General features: G+C 35.8%; 4 protein-coding genes and 1 long non-coding RNA gene across 5 annotated transcripts; 2 read left to right on the top strand and 3 right to left on the bottom strand.

The window, feature by feature from the left end:
• Positions 1-4,505: 4,505 nt before the first annotated feature.
• On the top strand, positions 4,506-9,801 carry LOC133699871 (SUMO-activating enzyme subunit 2-like). The gene is made up of 11 exons (XM_062123375.1): positions 4,506-4,662; positions 4,785-4,874; positions 5,949-6,032; positions 6,126-6,344; positions 6,766-6,867; positions 7,148-7,597; positions 7,686-7,915; positions 8,236-8,329; positions 8,426-8,608; positions 8,702-8,799; positions 9,087-9,801. The coding sequence occupies exons 1-11, from the start codon at positions 4,630-4,632 to the stop codon at positions 9,448-9,450; spliced, it is 1,947 nt and encodes a 648-aa protein (XP_061979359.1). The 5' UTR covers positions 4,506-4,629; the 3' UTR covers positions 9,451-9,801.
• Positions 9,802-10,025: 224 nt separating this feature from the next.
• LOC133699872 (uncharacterized) lies at positions 10,026-10,637 on the bottom strand. Its single transcript, XR_009843333.1, has 2 exons — positions 10,443-10,637; positions 10,026-10,356 (listed from the first exon to the last, which is right to left on the bottom strand). It is a non-coding gene; the product is annotated as an uncharacterized LOC133699872 (long non-coding RNA).
• A 1,220-nt stretch (positions 10,638-11,857) lies between these two features.
• Positions 11,858-14,944, bottom strand: LOC133698191 (probable receptor-like protein kinase At4g39110). The gene has a single exon (XM_062121041.1). It carries the CDS (start codon positions 14,693-14,695, stop codon positions 12,119-12,121), a length of 2,577 nt encoding a protein of 858 aa, XP_061977025.1. The 5' UTR covers positions 14,696-14,944; the 3' UTR covers positions 11,858-12,118.
• A 2,847-nt stretch (positions 14,945-17,791) lies between these two features.
• On the top strand, positions 17,792-21,485 carry LOC133698587 (26S proteasome regulatory subunit S10B homolog B-like). The gene is made up of 10 exons (XM_062121563.1): positions 17,792-18,024; positions 18,792-18,911; positions 19,215-19,351; positions 19,472-19,633; positions 19,716-19,802; positions 19,908-19,994; positions 20,092-20,229; positions 20,345-20,536; positions 20,615-20,713; positions 21,141-21,485. Exons 1-10 carry the CDS (start codon positions 17,922-17,924, stop codon positions 21,213-21,215), a joined length of 1,200 nt encoding a protein of 399 aa, XP_061977547.1. The 5' UTR covers positions 17,792-17,921; the 3' UTR covers positions 21,216-21,485.
• Positions 21,486-22,796: 1,311 nt separating this feature from the next.
• Positions 22,797-24,060, bottom strand: LOC133699305 (late embryogenesis abundant protein-like). Its single transcript, XM_062122517.1, has 2 exons — positions 23,514-24,060; positions 22,797-23,220 (listed from the first exon to the last, which is right to left on the bottom strand). The coding sequence occupies exons 1-2, from the start codon at positions 23,841-23,843 to the stop codon at positions 23,143-23,145; spliced, it is 408 nt and encodes a 135-aa protein (XP_061978501.1). The 5' UTR covers positions 23,844-24,060; the 3' UTR covers positions 22,797-23,142.
• Between the last annotated feature and the right edge of the window lie 5 nt (positions 24,061-24,065).

The following is a 24,065-nucleotide window of genomic DNA, read 5'->3' on the forward strand; positions in this document are numbered from 1 at the left end:
ATGATCTAATTATGGAGCCTAATATTCTTCATAGTTAAAAGGAGCATGGGTCCGAAGATGGCGGGTCTGACAGCTCGTCAAACTCATATATTCTTGAACTCAATGCTTGGCTAAGCTCGAAGATGGTGGGTCTAGCAGCTCGCCATATTCATATATATTTAGGTTTAATGCTTAGCTGAGCCTAGAGATGGTGGGTCTGACAGTTTGCGAAACCTTTATATATTTAGGCTTAGCGCTCGACTGAGCCTAAAGATTGTGGGTGGAGTAGCTCACCAGACCCATATATACATGAGTTCAGTGTTGGACTGAGCCTAGAGATGCTGGGTCAGGCAGCTCCCCAAACTCATATATATCTTGGTTCAGCGCTTGGTTAGACCTAAAGGTACTAGGTTATTACCTTATCTTTGGTTACATTTTTTGGAAGAAATGATCCAGGTAAAAAGAAAAAACATATTGATCCATCAGTAAGGGGTCGTTATTGCCCAACATGGAGAGTATCTAGCTGAAAAGCTTGAGCTAGATTATTAAACTCTTTTTTATGTATATGCGCGCACACACACATATATATTTATTATTATTGTTGTTATTATTTATTTTTATGCCTTGGTCTTGCGGGGTTGATTGTTGTAATATACTTTATTTAATAAAAATTCTCTTTCATAGAAGTCACTTGTCTAAATGTTAATTTGTATGGATATAAAGTCTTTGTGTAGAGATTTTATCTGGGTCTTTATCTGGGTCTAACACCCATATTTAGTTAAATATTTTTTTATTTTTTAGCTTTGAATTGTCTAATCTTAATAGGGTTCTGCCTCATTCTTAGAACTGAGAAGAGATCTTTCTTAAATGTGTCCTCTTGTTAGTTCGGATGTATCTGTAATGAGTTATTAAGAAGCATTGTCCATTATCTCATACTTGGAGAGATGTGCGGCTATATTAGGGAGACTATGCCAATCCCTTCCAAGGTAAAATATGTCATAGCACCAGGGAGACATTGATTTCTTTCAAAGTAAGTGTGTAATCACACTAGAAAGAAAGAATTCATCTTATCTTTGAAAGGCTGAGGAGCTTGTGCCCTAGGAAGACTGTATCAATCCTTGTTGCTGAGACAATATTTATCATATCCTTAGAGAGACATGTGATTGTACTATAGAGACCGTGTCAATCCTTTCCAAGATAAAAATATACCATATCATTAGGGAGATGTTGATTCTTTCTAAAGTAAATGTGCAATAACACTTGGGAGAGTGAATCTATCCAATCCTTGAAAGGTTAAGCGGCTTGTTCCCTAACAAGAACCTGGAGAATAAAAAGCATTGTTACTTTGAACAATTTAATTTATATATAAGAAACTTACATCTTTAATCATGGATCATAATACACTTTTATTTTTCCCTTGAGGTGTGATTAATTATAATAACATTCCTGCTGAGATCATAGTCTCAGTCTTAAGAGGGGCGAGAATAAAGTTTTTTCGATAAATATCTTCTAGGCGGTCATCGAATAAACTCTCAAATTGTATGGTTTGAACCAACACTTCACTTGTACTTATTGAAAGCTTTCTAAAACCTTGAGGCTCTACCCATGTTTGTGGAGTTGACATGTGCATAACCCAAGTTTTTTCACTTTACTAAGCTCATGAGCAAGTAGAAAGAAATCCTCATCTGATTTAGAGCGATAAAATTACTGCATAGACTTTCTTATTTAAAGAAGGATTGTGTGACGCACTGATGGAGAAAGTGCGTAAATGACCGTAAGAAAGTCTGTGATACATCTCGTTCCAATAGTTCGTTGATAATTTATCTTTAATGGTGATTAAGGATGTCTATAACCCGACTCTTGAAAAGACAAACAATGGTTTTTTAATCATTTTCCCACAGACAGAGCCACTATTAAGGTTTGTATAAATCCAATGAGCTTAAGGGTGAAGCTGATATCTTGGATAGTGAGTTAATCTCATGGTTCTGGTGATATAAACCATTCTCCCTAACTAAGGTGGTTGATGAATAATACATGATACCTATAAAAGTCTTTTTTTTGTTAATTTGGGGACTTTATAATACTTTAATAAGTATTATTTCAGAGAAAATACAATCATATTTTATATAAGAATTCTAAAAATAGATATGCAATAAGGAGTGGAGGAAAATGAGAACCTTTATTTAAGAAATATCTTGGTCCATTTTATAGCCCATGCGGTTTATCTCTTTCCGAGAAGAAGATATTGAAGTGGAAGCAAAGTATCTCTGAATTATTAGGAAAAAATATCTTTGGCTTGTCAGGAAATAAAATATTTTTGACTCACAGTCTAATCATGGAGCCTAAGATTCTTCAAATTTAAAAATAGCATCTCTAGGTAACTCATCTGATCTATATATGTTAAGGTTTAACGCGATGCTGAACTTAGATATATTAAGTTATTACCCAACAAAAATAAAAAAAATATTGATTCATCACGAAGCTATTAGATTACATAAAATCAGATCCACTAAGTACAAAATCAACAACGAGTTAATTCTCTCATTGTTTTTTTTTTCTCCCTGTCATACCAATTGCTTTTATTTTTAACTTTACTCCTGCAAGGTTTAGGTGTTTGAAATAAATCAAGCACATGAACGATCGAATGAAGCATGGGCTACGTTCGGCTTTAAAACTATATCCTAAAAGCAAAAGCGAATCGTTCTCTTTTGCCCCCATCCCCCCCTAATTTTTTTCATAAGAAGATTTCTCGCATTTTCACCAATCGAATTACCAATGTAAAGTTATCACGGGGACAAGTTTTTTTTTTTAAAAAAGTAGAAGAACATTTCCATGTTCCATTTAACTAATTGCACTCCGATTCGAACTTACAAGGTACGGTGACTTATAAATAATCCACCGTGTTGTCAATGCACTTTTTGAGGAAGGGAACCGGTTGAATAGACACGTGTACGATAATGTTTTTATGGATCCTCTGATTGGTTATAAATGCTTGTCTTTGGTCGAATCAAATTGTAATAACACATTTAGTTCGAAGAGATAAAAAAAAAAAACTAGAAAATAAAAACCTATATAGCAAAAAATATAGAAAAATCAATCAAAGCCATGCTATAAGCTTTATAGCATAACGCCCCCTTTGTCCTTGAATTAGTTGTTTTTAAGTTGGATCTATTGTTGTATTTCAGCATAGATTGTATTTTTGCTATTTTTCATGCATTGATATATGATAAAGAAATTGCCATCTTTAATTATAAATTGAAATAAAAAATTGTTAAAAAATAATTACTTAAAGTGGTTCATAACATGCTTTTAAATTAATACAATGTATAATTATATATTTTATTCTACATAAAATTTATAAATGAAAATTAAAGACTTGGAGTCCATTAATGAGTTTGGACACATCTAGAGGTGTGAAAATTATGTTAAAAATGATCTATAATAATCCAGTCATATAAATACTATAAAAGACAAGTATCTTTTTCCATCAATAAAAATAAATAAATAAATGAAGTTTTAAATTATTGATGAATAATTGTACGAGAACTTAATCAATCAGGACTAAAGATGCATGTATTATGTTAATTTACACTACAACCATGTACATGGACATATTTAATTATTCTCACACATATAATTAAAAATAATTAGATAGCCACTAGATATTTACATGATTGTTAACTTCAGAGTTTATAAAATTAGTCGAGGTGCGCGCAAACTGACCCGGACATCCATGTTAACAAAATAATAATAATAATAACAATATCAAAATGCATGAATCAAATCATGCAGATTGCATATCCTATAGTGTTTTTAGCTGTTGGTGAATTTTTGAATCTAATTACAGTAACTAAAGTCTTAAATAGATCATGATGTTTGAACAATTACTTTATAATTTTTTTTCACTCAACCATGAGAAATATACTATTTTTTTCATTGAAATGGTATTTCCACCAATCATAACTAAATTTTCTTTATCTTAAAAATTTATTTTATATTAATAAGACACATTTAAATACGAGCATGGTTGATCATGCATTTAAAAAAATTTTAAAATATTTTTTTACTATAATTTTTTTATATAATAAACATTTTAAAAATCATCCGAATATTAATATCAAATACTAGCTAAATCATCTAACAAGGAATCTTCAATGGATAAAAGCCTTGTTTTGCATTGGAATCCGAATGTATTTTTGAAAATTTTTAATTTTTTAGCTTTAAATTATTATTTTTTCTATTTTTAAATTATTTTAATATAATATTATTAAAATTAATTATTTTATTATATTTACAAACAAAAATATAAATTTAAAACAATTTTTACCACGGTAAGAATGGCAACTAGATCACTAGTCAACGAGTGCCTTTTGGTCAATTAACAGTCTCGTCATCTTGGCGCTAGTCTAAAGCCGCCTTTTACTCGCACACTAGTCACGCGCTCATTTAGCAGTCCAAGATTCCCTCCACTTTCCTTCATGTCTTGTGTTCGATTCCCCACAATACCCTTCTCTTCCCACACCCCCCCTCCCCCCTACAGTGTTCCTTGACATAACAAAATCCATAAATACTATTTAACACTTAACAAAAACATTTCAACTTCTCTAACACTCTTTCTTGTCTCTTCCTTCTTCTTCAAAAACCAAAATAATGGCTTCTCTTCAACACTCACAAGTAATAAAGGTAATTAAAACTGTCTATTCTTTCAAATCCACTTTTTATCTTTGCTTACCGTTAATGGGTTCTCTTTGTTTTAGTGAATTGAAGTGTAGTTTATTAAGGGTTTTGTGTTTTTTACTTTTTAGGGTGCGAAAGTGCTTATGGTTGGAGCAGGTGGGATTGGTTGTGAGTTACTTAAGACTCTTGCTCTTTCCGACTTCCAAGATATTCATATAGTGAGTGTATATTTGTTTCTTTCATTTTTGTTTTTTAATTTTGTGGGTTTTGTTAGACATGGGATTCTGTTTTTGTTTTTTAGCTAGTTTGTATTTTTTGGGGGGTTTGAATTGTTAATTATGTGTTATTAACCTTCATTTTTGTATTCTAGGGTTATGATATGATGTTATTTTTTTTGTTTATTGGAGTTTTTTTTTTAAGAGCGCAGTTAGGGTTTGACACTACTTGAACTTGTATTAATTTAAAAACTCCAGTAAGGAAACAACTTGTGGAATTTCTTACTGTTTCAAAACTTATGAAATTACACGTGCGTGAAATTGAATCATTATTGTTCAAGGAAGTAGTGGTTTTGATGTCATGAGTGCGAGGATGTTATTGACTGGGTTAATTATAAGGTTGCGAATGTTTTCCCAGTAACGGTTGGGTGGTGGTAATAAAATGCGGCATTTGTGATACGAGTGAACATAGTATTGATGGGTATATATGAAGTGGTGATTGCAGTGGTTTTCTGGGGATTTGGAAGTGAAGGGTTTTGATCAAATGAATGCAGGGTGTTTATTAACATGTGCGATGGTGGGGATGGTAGGGAATGTAGTTATGAGGTGCTGGGATTGTTTTTATATCTGGTTATCTTTGTTGTTCGGAGTGACAATTGTTGCATGGTGGTGGCCGGGTGCTTATGATGAAAGGTTGCCCAAGAAGGTGGTGATGGTATGAACCAAAGTGGGTCCAATGAAGATATGTTGCACTTATTTGTAAGGGTATGTTATGATCATCAGCAAGCTAATCTTTGTAATGGGAAACTACTTAAAAGCAAGAGGAGGGGTTTCCCACCAGGAAGTTTTCACTTTAGCCGAAACTTACATATTGAATTTGCATTCATTGTTTCACAAAAGGTTGCAAAATCTTTATTGAATTACTGGCGTACCAAATTAAGGAGATAGTGTAGGTTGAGGAAAGGACATGGTTGTGCAAGAACTTTTATTCTGTTGGGCATTGGCATGGAGAGTTCATGTTGTGGCCTGCATAGTATTGCAGCACTGATGCATTCATTTGCTTGCATTTGTCTGCAGATTGACATGGACACTATAGAAGTCAGCAACCTCAATAGGCAATTTTTGTTCCGTCAATCACATGTTGGACAGTCTAAAGCAAAGGTTAGTGTTTATATGAACAGTTTTTCATTGTTTGATTGATCAGCAATGATCAATTTCATTTCTTATCTTATTTCACATTAATGTTTTGACCAGGTTGCTCGCGATGCTGTGTTAAGATTTAGGCCTCACATAAACATTACCCCTTACCATGCAAATGCGAAGGATTCTAAATTCAATGTTGACTTCTTCAAGCAATTTAATGTCGTTCTGAATGGACTAGATAACTTAGATGCAAGGCGACATGTGAACCGCCTTTGCTTGGCTGCTGAAGTTCCTCTGGTTGAAAGTGGAACTACTGGGTTCCTAGGACAGGTGATCCTTTGTTGTGTATAATAGCTCCTTCCAATATAAAAATGAATAGAAAAGACTGTTTTGTCAATAGCTTGTTTTCATTCATTACCGAGTCTAATATAACGCCTGATGATTAATAATTTGAATTTTCGAGCAGTTTTTTTGCCTCATTTCCTCCTCTTTTTTTTTTTTTTTTTGTAGAATGAATGAACAGTTATTTTGGCAGCTGAAAATTTGATATACTTGTGTTGATTTGTTTCATGTTTTTAAATTGCATCTTTTCTTTTCTTTTTTGTTTTGATCCCTTCATCTCCCTTCTTTCCTTCTCCCTGCTAGTTGTCCATGTCTGGAAGGTGATGTTCCTATACTGTTTGTTTAAATGTTTTTGTGAACCATGATGATCTATGTTCTTTTTTTTGTCATTGTAATTTCTCGGTGGCAGGTTACAGTGCATGTGAAGGGAAAAACAGAGTGCTACGAGTGTCAACCTAAACCTGCCCCAAAGACTTATCCTGTCTGCACAATTACTAGTACTCCATCAAAGGTAAACGATGAACTGTTAATGTTTCTTCTGGTTGTTATTATCTTTCTTGATTTTGCTTCTTCTTGGGGATGAGGTGCTCCTTCCTGTTTATGAAGATCAGTGTTTTTGTTAACAGATGGGATTTCTTGGCAATATGTTATTTGAATTAAAACTTTACTCTGCCATAAATTAGGTTGTTTCTTGGTCAGAAAATCATTGATAATGGTTATCATGATGGCTCTTAATGTAATTAGCAAGATGGAATTTCTATGTTTTTAATTTTCAATTTAATTTCTTGCAGTTTGTTCACTGTGTTGTTTGGGCGAAGGACCTGCTTTTTGCAAAATTATTTGGAGACAAGAATCAGGATAATGATTTAAATGTGCGTTCTAATGATGCTGCCAGGTCACCTGAACACGCAGGTGATGCATTTGAATGGAGTGGAAATGAAGACCTAGAGCAATATGGAAGAGGAATATATGATCATGTTTTTGGCTATAACATTGAACGAGCTTTGTCTAATGAAGAGACATGGAAAAATCGTAATAAGCCAAGGCCCATCTATTGTAGGGATGTCCTGCCTGACAGAATGACCCAACAGAATGGAAATGTTGATAAAACTGATGATCTTTCATCGGCATCAGCCATGGCATCTTTGGGCCTAAAGAATCCACAGGACATATGGTGCCTAATGGAAAATACAAAAGTTTTTCTTGAGGCGTTGAAGCTGTTTTTTACTAACAGAAGAAAGGTTTGTTGTTCTCTTGTTTTTAAAGAAGTGACTGATGAAATCCTTGGACTTTTGTATGATCTTCCTTTTGTTTTCTTTTCACTGGCAGGAGATTGGGAACCTGAGTTTTGACAAAGATGATCAGCTAGCAGTGGAAATTGTAACAGCTGCTGCAAATATTCGGGCTGCTTCATTTAACATTCCTTTGCACAGCCTTTTTGAAGCTAAAGGTATTGCTGGCAATATTGTACATGCTGTTGCCACAACAAATGCTATTGTAGCTGGTTTAATTGTCATTGAAGCAATCAAGGTGTTGAAAAAGGATACTGAAAGTTACAGGTGTGGCTCAATTTTCTCTAAGTTTTTTCTGGGATCTGATTGTATATCTTTAAAGCTTTTCTATTTAAATGGTTGAAAGATAAGTTTGAGGTTGATCCCTTGCTCGTTTCCAGATTAATAAGGTTAAAATGAGTCCTTTGACTGATCATTGTATGCTTCTTTGTCTTTGTCTTGAATGGATAAGTTGTTTACTATAGGTTCCTTGTTTTAAAGAGCAAAGCTAAAAATGTATTATTGCTAGAAATAAGGACATGATTCTGAACGATAACTGTTAGTGTGTTGGAGCTGGTTTGTTCTAATCAAATGAAACACCTTTTCAGGATGACATATTGTCTAGAACATCCATCTAAAAAGATGCTTCTTATGCCAGTGGAACCTTTTGAACCGAACAAGTCCTGCTGTGTTTGTTCTAAGGTACATCCAATTCTCTTTTCTTATTTCATGGATTTCCCTTGCATGTTTTTCAAGCCAGGAATGCATTCTGCTCACATTTGATCTGGTGGGGAACAGACACCACTGTCACTAGAGATCAATACTCATCGCTCAAAGCTGCGGGATTTTGTTGAGAAGATAGTTAAAGCCAAGCTTGGTATGAACTCCCCACTGATTATGCATGCCACAGCCCTTCTTTATGAAGTTGGCGATGATCTTGAAGAAAACGAGATAGCAAATTATACGGCAAACCTTGAAAAGGTATTTTCTTGCGCTCTTTCCAGAAATGTTATTACTTAAATTCAAATTAATATGGTTTTCTATATCATTTTCTTTTCCTCCCTCTTACATTAGGTACTATCTGAGCTTCCTCCTCCAGTCACTGATGGAACAGTGCTCACAGTAGAGGATCTTCAACAGGAGTTCACATGCAATATCCATATCAAGCATAGGTTTGTCTTTACTTCAATGATGCTGTTCTTCATAGCTTTTGGAGTTCTGATCAGGAAAAGTTCTTTTTATTCAATGATATCTTTGTTTTCTTTTCTTTTTGAAGATTAGTGTCCTTCCAGTTCAATGGTAGTAAACATAATGCTTCTTGGAATTACTGGCCTTCAATTAGATACTTAACGGATATTTGGTTTTCCTTTTGATATAAGATGCCATGGGATGATTTGATATGATGTGCTCTGATATTGGATGAGCTACTTAACATTTGTCATATACTTCAATCCCACAGAGAAGATTTTGATGAAGAGAAAGAACCCGATGGAATGGTTCTTTCAGGATGGACACAAGCTCCTCCTGAGAAGAAGGATGGCAAAACATCTATTGGAAATGGTGCAAGTACATCAAAATCATTACCAACAAAACTGGGGATCACCGAGATAGATATTGAGGTCAAAGAAATTTCAGATGGGACTGTGAGTCCAGGAATGAAGAGAAAACTATCAGAGTTTTCTGATGGCAGCACTGTGGATCAGTCAAGTGATGTTGATGAAACAAGGAATAACAAGAAAACCCAAAAGCATGATGATGACGATGACCTTGTTATGCTTGATCACTGGGATAGCAACATGAGCAAGAAGCAAAGATCGCCATAGTTCTTAGCTGCTACTCCAACTTGATTGCATAGAGCTTCATACATCCTAATTTTGTACCAGTAGGGAGAAATGGTGATTCTTTTGGTGCGCATATTTGTTATTATTAGGTTGCGATCCATTAGTATTTTGCTCGAGTAGATGATGTATTACTGGTTATTCTCCATTCCCCTTAGTCTGGTTTATGACTGGAGCTACAATGTGCATTTTTCATAGCTAGATTAACAGAGTGGAATTTGTAACAAGCAAGTACCAGAATTTGTTGACAAATGGATTCGTGAAATCTGCTAGATTTTTGCTACAGTATCTTGGGACCAGCTTTTAGCAATGGAAGTCTGGGATAGGTTTCTTCAAGATTGTCATCATATTTTCCTTTCGTGAATGCAGATGGCTTTGCTGGTCTTGTAACAGTTGAGGGAAGGCTTCAAGCAAGATTCAAAATTGCCTGAAAATGATTACCGATATTTTACTCTCTTTCAATTGATCGCATGCATCACTCGCGTGATTCTATCGTAATGGAGGGCACTGACATGACGACATTCTCGAAATTAAATCATCATACGGTACTCATTTAGATATAATCAACTACAAAATTTATTGTCATTTACGAATGTTTATCAAGAATTCCTCTTCTGCGCGCAAAGCGGCAAAACATCACAAAATTGCTAAAGGAACCCAGCTTGCTTGTTTGGTTGTTTTCTCACACCAACACAGGGTGGGACACGTTGGGTCGTGCAAGAAACTCGTCGACATGGATATGGAGGAACGTTCAAGTCTTTCCTATCTGAATATTTCTTCCTTTTCTTGGGATCAGGACGTTCTGGTTTCTTTAGATCTTCAAGACGACGAACATCAGCTATGCATGTAAATGACCTTGCTTTCCCTGAGTAATTCCTTGACAACCCCCTCCTATTCAAAAACAATTCCCCACTGCATAAAATTTATATCAAGTTGCAAACCAGACTAGAGAGAGATGAAAGAAAATATATCCTCACTTTTGTGGAAGATTGGCTCTTAGTGCATCCATGCAAGAGTCACTTGTTCTGTCTGATTCTCCATTTCAACAGAGAGAGAATAGAGTTCTGGCTATGAGAAGATGGTGTTGTATACGAGTGGTTATGCATAACAAGAGGGTTGGATATTTGCATGCAGCCTCTAAAAAAAAAATAATAAAAAAAAAAAGATGAACCAAATTGGTTTTTTTTTTTTGTTTCGAAATTATTGTTCAATCACATATCCACATCCTTATCTACACTTGCTCCTGTTCTTCGATAGGGCAGACATCTTTTTTGAGGCATGCCACTTTCTAGTCCCACCTTCCTTCTCCTTTAAAGATTTGTTGTCAATTTTGATCACTCAGCATGTTTACCACTCGGTTCGCATGGCCCAGGATGGTCTATTCTAGCTACCTGATTTCTGTAATTAAATTGCCATTTGCTGTGCTGGTGTTAATGGGGTACTTCCTGTCCAAATCTACCACTTGTACTGGCATGCCCTAATGTCTTCAAATTCCCCATGTTAACATGAACAATGCCTGCCTCTAATTTTCTTTCACTTCAAATATATCATGTTTAAGTTAAATGGAGGCAGCAAGGGACAAAAACTCTGTGAGCTGGTTCGTTTAAACGTGGAAGGTCAAAAGGTGACCCAGAGATATCTTAATTGTTAAAATAAAAGAAAAAATTAATTTGGACCTTGCCAGAAATCAATCCCACAATGATTGTCTTTGATCTAGACAACCTCTTACTTGCTTATGAATTCTGAACTGTGTACGGGTTTGCTGTGACTGTGCTTGCTTGCTGTGACTTCTTAATAACACCATGCCGAGTGAATTTTCTTTTCCAACTTTTGATATCTTTCATTTCATGTATAGCAAGGTTTTGGACCTTTCAGGTAAACAGATAAATCAAGTTGTCTGCCATTTCATGTGCATGATCTCTGAAGTTATAGATCAAACAACAGGAACAATGGCAACACACACATTTTGCACTACGATAGTTAATGGTTCTGTGCTTAGACTATCTCAACCTATTATGAGGCTACTCTTATTAAAATTTTCCATTCGCTTAGCTGAAAGATCAAAATCTGCACAAAGCCGATTCTTAAACAAACTTTTTCAGCAACAAGTTGCTGAGCTATGCTTTCTGCCTTAAATACCGAAGCTTGGATTCAAGGTTTAAATTGTCTACAGTTGCACTTGGTCTAGATGAGCTCATTAGGAACTGCTTTGTATTTTCTGGAAACAAAAATTCAAGTAAGGATATAATTGCAGGAGGAAGCGATTCTTGAAAATCCACTTAAAGGTTCTGCTGAGACATTTAGTTCAAAATCCCCATCATGTTATATATATAGGAGTTGATGGATAGAGGCATGATACTACTGCAGGTATACATCTATCAATACCAGTACATTAATCAGTTATTTTTCTTACAATTTTTATAACCAAGAATCAAATACTACACACAAGAAAGAGGATAAATAGAGTGTCTAAAAAGAAAACCTGTAACATACACCATGATATGCAATTATAAGAGCGATGCAAGCTCATCAAGCTCTCATTCTGAAGCAAGAGCAAAAGCCACCATTGCTCCCGAGTTTAAGATCTTCCATGAGATGCTTAAACTATTCTGTTCTTGATGACTGCTCAATTAGAACAACGAATTTATAGAATTTACCTGCCGTTTAGCCCAGCAAATTGAGAAAACATTGCAGTTCCTGAATGATCATCAATGACCTGAACTTCAGCAGGGCTTTTGTTGTCTTCCGTGACAGAGGTGGAAATAGCTTTGGGAGTAGCTACAGCAACAGGGGAGTCGGCTACGGCAGCTGATAACTTACTTTCATCTTCAGCTTTTCCTTTAGAGAAAGCTTCTTGGAGCTGCAAAGCATACTCCAAGTTCCACAGCACATCTCCCATAGTTGGCCTGTCAACACCATGCTCAGCCAAGCACTTCTCAGCAGCCTCGGCAAACTTCATCAATGATTCAGGATTGATGGTACCAACAAGACAAGGGTCGATGATCTTTTCAAGCAACCCCTTCCTCTTCCATTGCATTGCCCATTCAGCCAAATTAACTTGCTCTCTTGGAAGTTGAGGGTTAAGGGCAGGCCTTGCACACAATACCTCAAGCAGCACCACCCCAAATGAGTATACGTCAGATTTATCAGTCAGTTGCTGCCTCCTGAAGTACTCAGGATCCAAGTATCCAAAACTTCCCTTCACTGCAGTACTGACATAACCCTGTCCCATAGGCGCATCTTTGGACAGCCCAAAATCAGCAACCTTGGCGACAAAGGCATCGTCGAGCAAAATGTTTGTGGTCTTCACATCACGGTGAATGATACCTTGTGCAGTTCCCGTATGCAAGTAATGAAGTCCGCGAGCAGATCCAATAGAGATCTCCAGCCTTTGCTTCCATGACAATGTGGGCAAATTCTTTCCATAGAGGTGGTCCCTAAAAGGTCCATTGGACATGTATTCATAAACCAGGATCATTTCATCGTTCTCGTCACAATAGCCAATCAAGGACACCAAATGTCTATGCCTGAGCTTTGATAACATCTGAATTTCTGTCTGGAACTCTGTGATTCCTTGTTCAGATTGTGGGTTACCTCTCTTGACAGCAACTTTGGTACTATCATCAATCATTCCAATATAGACATTGCCAAAACCACCAACACCAATTATTTCGCTTGAATCGAAGTTCTTGGTAGCCTCCTGCAACTCTGATAGAGAGAAAAACCGGCCTAGACCAAGAGTTGATGAGTAAAAGTTGGTCTTGTGAGATCCCAGTGAGGTTTTACTTGACATGAAGCTATGGTCACCAGCATGGACAGGAAGCAACCAAGAAGAAAAGCTATTCCTCTTTTGCCAATCTTGAGGTCTCTTGTGCCACTTCAACAGCATTGCACCAAGGCCAACAAATGCACCAAACATCAACCCGAATCCTACGTAAACAACTGCCTTGTGATTCTCAAGCATCTTACCATCAACCCCAAACACTCCATCCAAACTGTTAACTTTACTGCTCATTTTGAAGACCTCCAAGCCATTCAGAATAGCATTTCTCGTACCAGTTTCGTCACCCATAGGACCAACCTCAACTGCGAGTCCATTAGACATCAAGGAAGCATCCACCACAAAGTCTTTGAAATATGATACTGCCAATTCGTCTTTGATGGATGACAAATCCAATCCAGAAATTGCCATTTTCCCATTAAGATACACATTAAAGTAGAGATCATTAAGGGATTTGCTCACAATGTCACAAAAATGCAGCCGAACAACGTAGCTGAATGTTGCATCAGCCACAAAATTCCATGTTAAATTGAAATTTTGAATCCTTGTTTCTGAATCAGCCATTTGCTCAGCAGATGCATAGACCGTTGCTGGCGCAATAAGTGATGAGATTCCTGGACCATATTTGATGGAGGAAGTAGGGACAGATGCACTTTTGGCCAAGGCTTCGTGCTTAAGGTATGGCTTATCGGGTACCCATCTCCTCCAAAGTGTGTCATTTTCTGAGGTGATCAAAGGTCCCCCCATGTTGAGCCTGTACACTACTTCGTACCCAAAGTTGTTCAAACCAGCGAAGTTGTTAACGGGGAAGAGGTTGGTGGCTTGATCAGATATCAGAATGTCAGGAGCTGAAACAACCTCAATGGCATTGATGAAAGCTGCAGAATTCTTCAGAGGTATAAAGTGGATGGAAAAGTTTGGGTCGGTAATGTTAATTAGATACTCCTTCAATACAGCTTGAGTATCGTTATTCGTATTGAAGTTGTGAAGGAGGGCATACTTATCTGTGTTGACAGAGAAGGTTGCTGTTCGCAGATCGAATTCTGTGTTATTCATTGGAAATAAATGCAGACGCACCCAATGCCACCCCGCACTCTTCAATGTAAATGCATAAGTCGCATCCTCTTTAAAAATCCTCGCTGACAGATATAGAGGAGAAGAAACATTGGCGGACGGAATAGATACTAAGATATCTTGCTTGGTCTGTAAGTAACCTTGGGCCTCCTTGTCAGTCTTGAAGATTCTTCCATCAGGAAAAGAAGCCAGGTTCTTGGCTCCACAGTTGATGAGGAACTCATCAGCTGGCTTGAAGGCATTGCCACCCGCAGATACAATGCTGGGGCTAGAAAGCAAGGCAAAGAGGAGAACAAGGAGGAAAGCCATTACCGGAGACAAGAAGGAAGGTAGAACAAGATTGATTTTTGATGTTTTTAACTTATTTTTTTCCATCCTCCATCCCTCCTGGGGGTGAGGGTGGGATGGTTAGAATTAGAAAGAAAGAAGGATCTTGAAAGGAAGGAAGGTTTTCGATCTCCCTAACATGGGGCTGCTTTAGATGGCTAACTTACTCTTTTTTTTCCTTTGATTACAAGTAGAGGGAAAGAAATTGACAGGTGAGATGAGATGGACTTTGCTAGCTTTGCCAATTCTGAGGCACTGTTTATGGAGAGAAGATTTTTGTCATGCAAATTTTAGTTGTCTTCTGCCTCCTAATTATGTAACTACCAACAGAACAATGATCATAAATAGCAAATCTTATCTGAAATGGTCAAACACCATTGTCGCCTCTCTTCCTCGATCTCTACATTTCAAGACTTTATGATGCAGTTCTGTTTTGGAAACCATTGGTCTAATTGTGCTGTAGTTACTTCTCCCTTCAGACACCAATAACTTTATTTATTTACAAGATCGGTAACATGTTTACACCACGATCCGATACAGATTTTTTTTAACATAAGAAAAAGATATTCAAAAGATAATAATGTTTTAAAAAAAAACAAGAAAAACTTAATATTCACATTATTAACTTGATTATATTTAATAAAATCAATTAATTTAATTTATATCAAAGACAATAATAGCAATCGAACCGTAAAAAAACGTCTGACAATAATTAACTAAAACAACAAGCTATCAAATATCAATATCATATTTGTCAGAAGAATAAAGAAAAATTGTTGAAAACCCATCACTACTTAACCGTAGACATTGCCTACAATCAAAATAGTTTACTGAAACGGTTCAAACATAACTACAAAAGAATGCACGACAACATAAAAAGAAATTGCATGGTCGGTAGAGTAACATCCTGGAAAAGTAAACCGAACAAAACACAATGAAATGAGTATTCGTCTATATTCAATCAATCAATTCTATTTAATTCAAAAATAAGATTTATTTTTAAAAATTATTTTAAATGGCATGAATAGTAATTAAAAAATAAGATTTATTTTTAAAAATTATTTTAAATGGCATGAATAGTAATTAAAAGAATGAGAACAAAATTTGACAAATGAAAAAAATCAAATAAGGATGAAATTAAAACAAATTTTCAATTTCATAAATTATTTCAAATAAGACAATTATTAACAAAAAGATTAGGGACTAAATAAAAAAGAAAGAAAAGTTAAGGAGCTAATTTGAGAAATTGCAGAATAGAGAGCAAATATAGAGAGAGAGAGAGAGAGAAAAGAACAGAAAAAAAAAAGATCACCGGAGCTAAACGAGAGGGTCGTTCAGTGCATATGCTACCTTTACATGAATAAGATGTCGAGACGAATCTAAAACAATTTCATAATAACTTTTTTAGTTACGAATTAGTTGTACACGTCGTTTAAAGACAGCAGAAAGATTGATATGCCTAGTATGTAGTAGTGAACTTTTTTTTAATTTTTTTTTATTAAAAGACAAAATTGTTCCTACCTTTACCCAATAATGATTAATATATATAATGAAAAAAATACCATCAGATTCAATGCATAAAAACTTAAACTTTAAGGTAAAAAATGTGGAAGTTAAAGTTTTTTTTTTTGTTAGCAAGGGCAAGTATTTTTTACTATACACCTTTTAATAAAAATAAAAAAGTAACCCTAAAGTTTTTTTTTTTGTTTACAAGAGCAAACAAGTTATTTTACTGTGCATCTTTTAATAAAAATACAAATAAACTCTTATGTGGCATCCAACAATTTATGAGTCTTTTATACCATCTTATTGTGCAATTTAAAAATAAAATGCTCATCTTACCCTCAATCAATTTAAACTTATCAAAATGCTCATGTTATAAAAATAATTCTATCCTTAATCATTAGCCTAATTTTTTTTTTAAGACAAGATGGTAAAAATATTACTCCCATCTACATTGTAATATGTATAAGGGAATGTTGTTTTTATCATCTCACAATTTTTTTTAAAAAAATTTTAGGTCTTAATAACTTTTTAAATTTGATATAAAAAAAAGGGTAAGGCAATCGTAACACATCCAAGTTCTATAAAGGCACCGTCATCTAATGAAATATAATCTATTTTTAAATGATGTGTTGTTGGACCTAATCTGTACGGTGCAATGAATACTATATAAAATTCAAATTTTAAGAAAAATAAGCAACTAACCCTAGCCAATTATTTTTTCAATTACATTATCAAACTATCATAAATTCTAATTAAGCCACCTATATCATAACGCCCTATTTGTTTTTGTGTTTGAAAAGCGATTTTTAAAAATTTTAAATTTTTTTTTGTGTATTTCAAATTAATATTTTATGATGTTTTTAGATCATTTTGACGCATTAATGTAAAAAATAATTTTTAAAAAATAAAAAAAATATTAATTTAATATATTTTTAAATAAAAAATACTTTGAAAAACACTCACCAATATTATTATTTATCCACGCCATTAAAATCAACAGAAGGAGCATTTGCATAGCACTCTCTCCCCCACTCCCGCCACAAGAATCTTATTTTATTATATATAAAAAGAAGTTCCATAACCTGTTTTATTTTAAAATTAATCAAATTGAATAAAGTAATTTTTACATGAACCTAAGCACACCAATATTATGAAAATATATTCTTCTAATATTCCACGTGAGATTTAATTAAAGAATCGAAGACATTGATGGAGTCATGGAGGATCAACACCGCATCAATAATAACAATCATAGTCCTCATCGCCTCATTTTGCGATTTCTGATAAATTAAGGACTGGATTGAAATACTAATAATGATTAGAGGGCTAGACTCAACCCATAAATAAAGAGCAGAAAACGAATAAAAAATTATTTGAAAATGAATTGCAAACCATATTTTTAAAAAATTTAATTTATTTAAAAAAATTTAATATAATTTATATATTTTAAATTGTTTTGATATACTGATATTAAAATAATTTTTAAAAAATAAAAAAATATTACTAACATGTATTTTAGTATAAAAAATTATTTAAAAAGATTATTATTATTATTATATTGTAAGTTGTGTGTTCTTTTAAAATAAAAAAATATTAATTTAATATTTTTTAAATTAAAAACATTTTTAAAAAAAAAACAGAAGAAGAACCTGTCCCAAAATTCCTTTAGGAGTTAGCTTCGTTTCTTGAAAAACAAGTGAGTTAATTTATAAACGAAACACAAACCTCAGTCTCTGTTAGTCATCAAAACAGTGAAAGAAAACAAAGAATGTCGAGCGAAGCAGAGGAAGCGGCACGTCGGCGTACAGCGATCGCCGATTACCGCAAGAAGCTACTGAATCATAAGGAGCTCGAATCCCGAGTCCATGCAGGTCACCGCCACAAAACCCTAAATTTAATTACAGCACATTTAGGGATTTCTTGCTTAGTGAAAAAGCAGTCTTTGTTTCGTTAATTTTTAATTATTTATTTTAAAGAATTGACGTAGATTTGTGAATAATGAGACAGGGTTTAAGTTCATAATTGAATTCTGTTTCTTGGTTTTGTGTGGCCATGACAAAGGGTAGGTGTTTTTTTGTTATAATTCATTAGATTTTTGGGGATTTAAAATAGATGCTTGTAGAAAAGTGGGTGGAAAAGGAGAAAAGTTTAAAGCGGCTACATGTTCGGTTTGATTAGTTTGGTTTAATAATGCAACTTCGGCAGATTGGATTTGGGTTTATGTTCAAGCTAAACATGACTCTTTGAAATGCTGTGATGCTTTGTTTCTGACGCAATTTGTGCGAATTTGAGGTGGTTTCTGGCGGATAAGATTAGATGATTTGAGCGAGTTGAATTACTAGGAAAATGGACTGAGGTTTGTTTGAGTTTGAGATGTAAATATTCACTGCTTATTAATTAAATCACTCTAAAGGAAGAGGGAATACCAATGCTTAATTTTCTTTTTCCAATTCATTGTCTTGTTAATTAAGATACCATTTTGTGGATAAAATCTGAGGGAAGGAAATTAACCTTTAGGAATTTGATTTTTGGTGGACAATTTTCCATGTTTATATTTGCAGTAAATATTGTTTCGTCCTTAAAGTCCTGTGGTTTTACTTTTGTGTAACTGACATTTGTTGTAATTGGATGTATTCAGTGAGAGAGAATTTGCGGGCTGCCAAGAAGGAATTTGCCAAAACTGAAGATGATTTGAAGTCCCTTCAGAGTGTTGGACAGATCATTGGCGAAGTTCTCAGGCCGCTCGACAATGAACGCTGTACTAATATCTACTTTTGCTCATGAAATTTAATTTGGAGACTGTTATGTTTTCTACATCCTAAACAGAAGCTGCTCATTTCCCCTCTCTTTCATGCATAGAGGGTAGATTAAATATATTGATTTTTTAGAGTTAAAAAGTATTTTCATATTTCAGCTCAGCATTCTGCTTTCATTAATAGCTGCTTTTTCATGAAGTTACATCTTTTCTTATCTTTTCCCATCATCTTGTTCTTGTTGCTGTCTATTGGCTGTTAGGTATATTACAGGCTGGGGAACTAATATTTATTATCATACTGTTTAGTGATAGTTAAAGCAAGCAGTGGACCTAGGTATGTGGTTGGTTGTCGTAGTAAAGTGGACAAAGAAAAACTAACAGCTGGAACCCGAGTTGTTCTTGATATGACTACTCTCACAATCATGCGAGCTCTTCCTCGTGAGGTAAGTATTGATGCTGTAAACTATTGGATGGGATTATTAGTCGGTTAAACTACTGATTGTGCTGTAATATTCTTTTAATGTGTCTGCCTCATAAATTGTTGTTAAATTTTGGTTTTACAGGTTGATCCAGTTGTATATAACATGCTTCATGAGGATCCTGGTAATGTTAGCTACTCTGCTGTGGGAGGGCTCTCAGATCAGATTCGAGAATTAAGAGAATCTATAGAACTGCCTCTCATGAATCCAGAGCTCTTCTTGAGGGTGGGAATCAAGCCTCCCAAGGTAATAATACTGTTGTATGTTGCTTCATCTGTTGGCTAGAAAATTGAAAATACTTTGGAGGCTGAATTTCAATTTTTTCCAGGGTGTGCTTCTTTATGGACCTCCTGGAACAGGAAAGACATTATTAGCCAGAGCAATAGCTAGCAACATTGATGCCAACTTTTTGAAGGTTAGAAATTGTTTTTTGCAACTTGAATGTCAGCTTCAAAATTCCTTGTTTTGAGTACTCATGTATTTTTGCTAACCAAGAATTTGATTTTTACTTTGGATTTAGGTTGTGTCGAGTGCCATAATTGATAAATATATTGGTGAAAGTGCTAGATTGATTAGAGAGATGTTTGGGTATGCACGGGATCATCAAGTAAGAGCTCAAATTATTAGAGAATATATTTTTCCTTTGGTGAGAAATCTGCCAAGATATATTTATCGTAACTTCGTAACGAGTTTCTGCTTGCCAGCCATGTATTATATTTATGGATGAAATTGATGCCATTGGTGGACGCCGTTTCAGTGAGGGAACAAGTGCTGACCGTGAAATCCAAAGAACACTCATGGAGTTGCTTAATCAGCTGGATGGATTTGACCAGCTAGGGAAGGTAACTTACTTTTGTTTTCATCCAACAAACCCAATATCTTGATTTGTAGATGTGCTAGTTTGACATGGAGCACTTGTTTTACTAGAAATTTGTTGACTCTAGTTTGTGTTTCTAGGTTAAAATGATTATGGCAACTAACAGACCTGATGTTCTGGACCCTGCACTTCTTCGACCGGGCCGTCTAGACAGGAAGATAGAAATTCCATTGCCAAATGAGCAGTCAAGAATGGAAATCCTCAAAATCCATGCTGCTGGAATTGCCAAACATGGAGATATTGACTATGAAGCAGTTGTAAAGCTTGCTGAGGTAAGCTGGAGATGCTTCTATCTGTACAAATTGTTAGTATCTTTTACGTGACTGTTAAATCAAGCACCTTTGTTGCAGGGTTTTAATGGTGCTGATCTTAGAAATGTTTGTACTGAAGCTGGGATGTCTGCAATCCGTGCAGAACGTGATTATGTCATCCATGAGGATTTCATGAAGGTAAGGTGTTCTTCCTTTCAGAAATGCATATCAAACTAGGTGTAAGAGATTTTATTTATGTCAGGGCCTGTTTGCTCATGACACTTGAGTCCTGTACCACTCAGCCAGTGATGCTGTCTTTGAGAGAGCACTTCATTTATCCTGTCCGGTCACTTGCACTCTGTCAAGAGGGATTGGAGGAAGGGTGGGCACGTGGGGAGAGATTGGAATCCATCTCTCCTAACAAACATAGCCTTGGAGAATCATTTGGTAAAACAGACCACACTTCTGCTATGCAAGAAGTGAAAATTGAAAACGTTTAATTTTAAGTCAGCTCACTGTGACAATGGACATCTAGACAATTCTGTTTCCTTGGACAGCTCTACTCTGGTTGTGCCTGTTACTGTGTTCGAATGGTTTGACATGTTATGGCTTTCTTCCATTTCAGGCTGTCAGGAAACTAAATGAGGCTAAGAAGCTTGAATCTAGTGCTCACTACAATGCTGACTTTGGAAAGGATTGAAACCCGTGCTTGATTTATTTTTGGTAACTTCTCAGGCTGCCCAGAAACTGAATGAAATGGAGTTCAGATCTTGTACCATTTGTTGTTCCTTTCAGTTGAATTGCTGTAAGGATATTTCAGAAAAACAATTGTTCCAGCAAGGAGATATTCCATTCTATTATGGTTTTCATTCTTGGCTCTTGGCAAGCAACATTATTCTTTGGGGTTTCTACTGTCACATGACAAGTTGACCTTATTGTTGCTAGTAAGCGAATTGCTGCGTTCATTCAATCAATTGTTTTCTGTATTAATTATATAGCTATGGTTTTGTGTTTTTAATTATATTTTTTTTGCTTAATTGGATCATTTTCTACTCAACCTGAATGCTTATATTTGATTGGTATATCCGTCTGGCAATCTAACGGTGAGAGCAATTTCCTTGCATAGCAATGTTACACTATGTATTAATTATTTTTAATTATAAGGTAGATAATGCATTCAATATGTATCGATAGTATGATGTATCTTAGAAAATAAAAATGGTATTTTTTACACGGAATTGTTACTTCTATTTTCATTTTTGGTGGCCGATACACAACAATTGCACCCAAGATCTACCCGCCTCCAAAATCACAACACTATCCTTGTCTTGTCCTACATTTAGGTTTCCTAGGTTCGTAATTTCGATCTACGGCCTGCATCTTTTGTAGGCAGAAACGCAAATCCTGTCCCGGTTCATTATTCTCATTGCTCCCCTTTTGCATCCAAAATCACGCATTATTCTGTCACTGTCACAGGTTGCTGTTGTTGTGATGGGAAACGATGGGAGGAATGAAATTAGGGCATATGAAACTTGAAAAAAAAGAGACGTTGATAGTATCGTGTTAGGCAATGTTCTATTTATGTTTTTAGTTTTAGGAGGACTCTTGAGAGATATCCACGTGGAAGGCTTAGTTGAAGGCTGATTCTTCCTTTTGGCCTTGCATGTAACTAACCAGGCAGGGAGTGAAGGACAGGATATGAAAAAACAAATTCAGTATCTCTCTCGTCTTCTTCTCTGTATCTTCCATAGTTGAGCATTGATGGCATTGATAAACACTCTTCCAGAATTACAGAGAAACTTGGAAGAAATCCAAGTTGGTACCATTTCCATTAAGCTTGCTCCATTTGGTATCAGAGCTGCTGCTCCTTGGACTCAGGGCTCCAGACACTCGGTCCCAAGAGCTCAAAAGGCTTGAAGACTCCCTTGAATATGCCAGTAAAGAGCAAGCACAAAAACATGAACAATTAATGAGTTTGCTTAATTCATATGGCCCACAAGGCCTTGTGTGCCTGGAACTGGCAGAAATGATGGAGGTGCACTTCCCTTGCTAAAGCGGCCGCCAGCTACTTTTCACCATGGAGGTGCACTATGCGGTTGTGTAATTATGTAATCAGTCGGATCTAATCTTCTACGAATAGAATCTTTTTTGTTCTGTTAATCAAGACCGGAAGTGCTCAGCAACAAGGAAACGCGCGCGCACGGCGGGAATATGTTTCTTTTTCTATGAAAAGAGTTCTTTAAGATCCTTTTCTTGATAATTTTTTGCATGCGAGTTAATATCAAGATTTAATGTTCTTTTTTTCTAGGACAAACTGAAAACTATTTATGCAACCCAAAACATGATTACATGCTTAATACACAGACAGCCTATTAAAATTATTACAGAACTAACCTTAACAGCTAATTCACACACAATTCAACCCTGTCCACACGAAATCACTAACAACATATTAACACCAAAAAACAATGGACTGCCATAGCAGACTTCTTTTAATGATGGCTATGGTGGCCAGGCAACTTCTCTTTGATTTTTTCCATCACAATCTTCTTCTGATGTTCCTCGTACTGTTCTCCAGCTGGACCGGTGGTTGTGGTGTGTACCTCAGCGGTCTGTCCATGCTCTTCCTAGTGCTTCCCGCAAGTTAATTTCTCCTTTATTTTCTCCTTCAGCCCTTTTCTCCCTCCTGGCCCATCGTCCTCAAACTACAATTAAAAGAGATAATTAGCGATCAAATTTATTTGCAGGAAAGATGTCAAACAACTCCCAACATTTCTTAAAGAATTTGGCAACGAGCGTCGTGAGTCTCATGGCACGGCGCCACTGTAGGATTCTATATATGCGTCATTGTTCACTACATATAACCTGGAGCTTTACCTGATAAAACTCGTAAAAAATTTCGACAGTTCTGTTCAAAATAAGGATTCGAGGGGCGATCAATGTGTAATCATCATTTCGTGTCTTAGTTATATAGTTATGTCGGTCAAATATGTCTTACCGTGCCAGAGCTTGAAGTAGATGAAATCTCTTCCTGCTCCTCTTTCTTATGTCCACCTTGATCAGCAGCAAACCCACCATGCTGTCCCGTCTCATGAATGTGAATGTCAGTGCCCTTCGTTGTATCTTCGCTCATGGCAGTACTAGACAAAAGTCCAGTACCAGGTACCTGATCACCACTTACATTGCCAAGCGTCGGAGGTTGTTTGGTGGTGGCTATGCCAGTGATCTGTACAGGGTTACCATGTTCATCTGTTAACTGAATCGGGTTGCCATGTTCATCTGTTAACTGAACCGGGTTGCCTTGCTCATCTCTTATTGTGGCAGCCATCTTTTTTAGCAACAGTGATGAATTTCGATTTTGACAGTGAAGGATAGAGTTTAAGCTTAGCTAGCTAGGCTGGCCTAAGAAAAGGTTAATAAAGTGGCGGAGGAGAACAGACGTGGCTCATGCATGTAACCAGGTTTCTACACCTGGTGTTAGAAAGTCCAAAAGAGTCATGAAGGATTGTTGCCACGCTAGCCATTACAGGAGACGTGTCACTCATCTGGG

This window comes from Populus nigra, chromosome 7 (assembly GCF_951802175.1).
Source record: "Populus nigra chromosome 7, ddPopNigr1.1, whole genome shotgun sequence".
NCBI lineage: Eukaryota > Viridiplantae > Streptophyta > Magnoliopsida > Malpighiales > Salicaceae > Populus > Populus nigra.

Bases quoted from the DNA above. Each gene is read 5' to 3' on its own strand.
- LOC133699871 (XM_062123375.1), top strand. From the start codon at position 4,630: ATGGCTTCTCTTCAACACTCACAAGTAATAAAG. The intron at 4,663-4,784 runs GTAATTAAAACT...TTTACTTTTTAG, and splicing joins AACACTCACAAGTAATAAAG to GGTGCGAAAGTGCTTATGGT. The intron at 6,033-6,125 runs GTTAGTGTTTAT...TGTTTTGACCAG, and splicing joins TTGGACAGTCTAAAGCAAAG to GTTGCTCGCGATGCTGTGTT.
- LOC133698191 (XM_062121041.1), bottom strand. From the start codon at position 14,695: ATGGAAAAAAATAAGTTAAAAACATCAAAAATCAATCTTGTTCTACCT.
- LOC133698587 (XM_062121563.1), top strand. From the start codon at position 17,922: ATGTCGAGCGAAGCAGAGGAAGCGGCACGTCGGCGTACAGCGATCGCC. The intron at 18,912-19,214 runs GTACTAATATCT...CATACTGTTTAG, and splicing joins GCCGCTCGACAATGAACGCT to TGATAGTTAAAGCAAGCAGT. The intron at 20,537-20,614 runs GTAAGCTGGAGA...CCTTTGTTGCAG, and splicing joins CAGTTGTAAAGCTTGCTGAG to GGTTTTAATGGTGCTGATCT.
- LOC133699305 (XM_062122517.1), bottom strand. From the start codon at position 23,843: ATGGCTGCCACAATAAGAGATGAGCAAGGCAACCCGGTTCAGTTAACA. The intron at 23,221-23,513 runs GTAAGACATATT...TTTTAATTGTAG, and splicing joins CTACTTCAAGCTCTGGCACG to TTTGAGGACGATGGGCCAGG.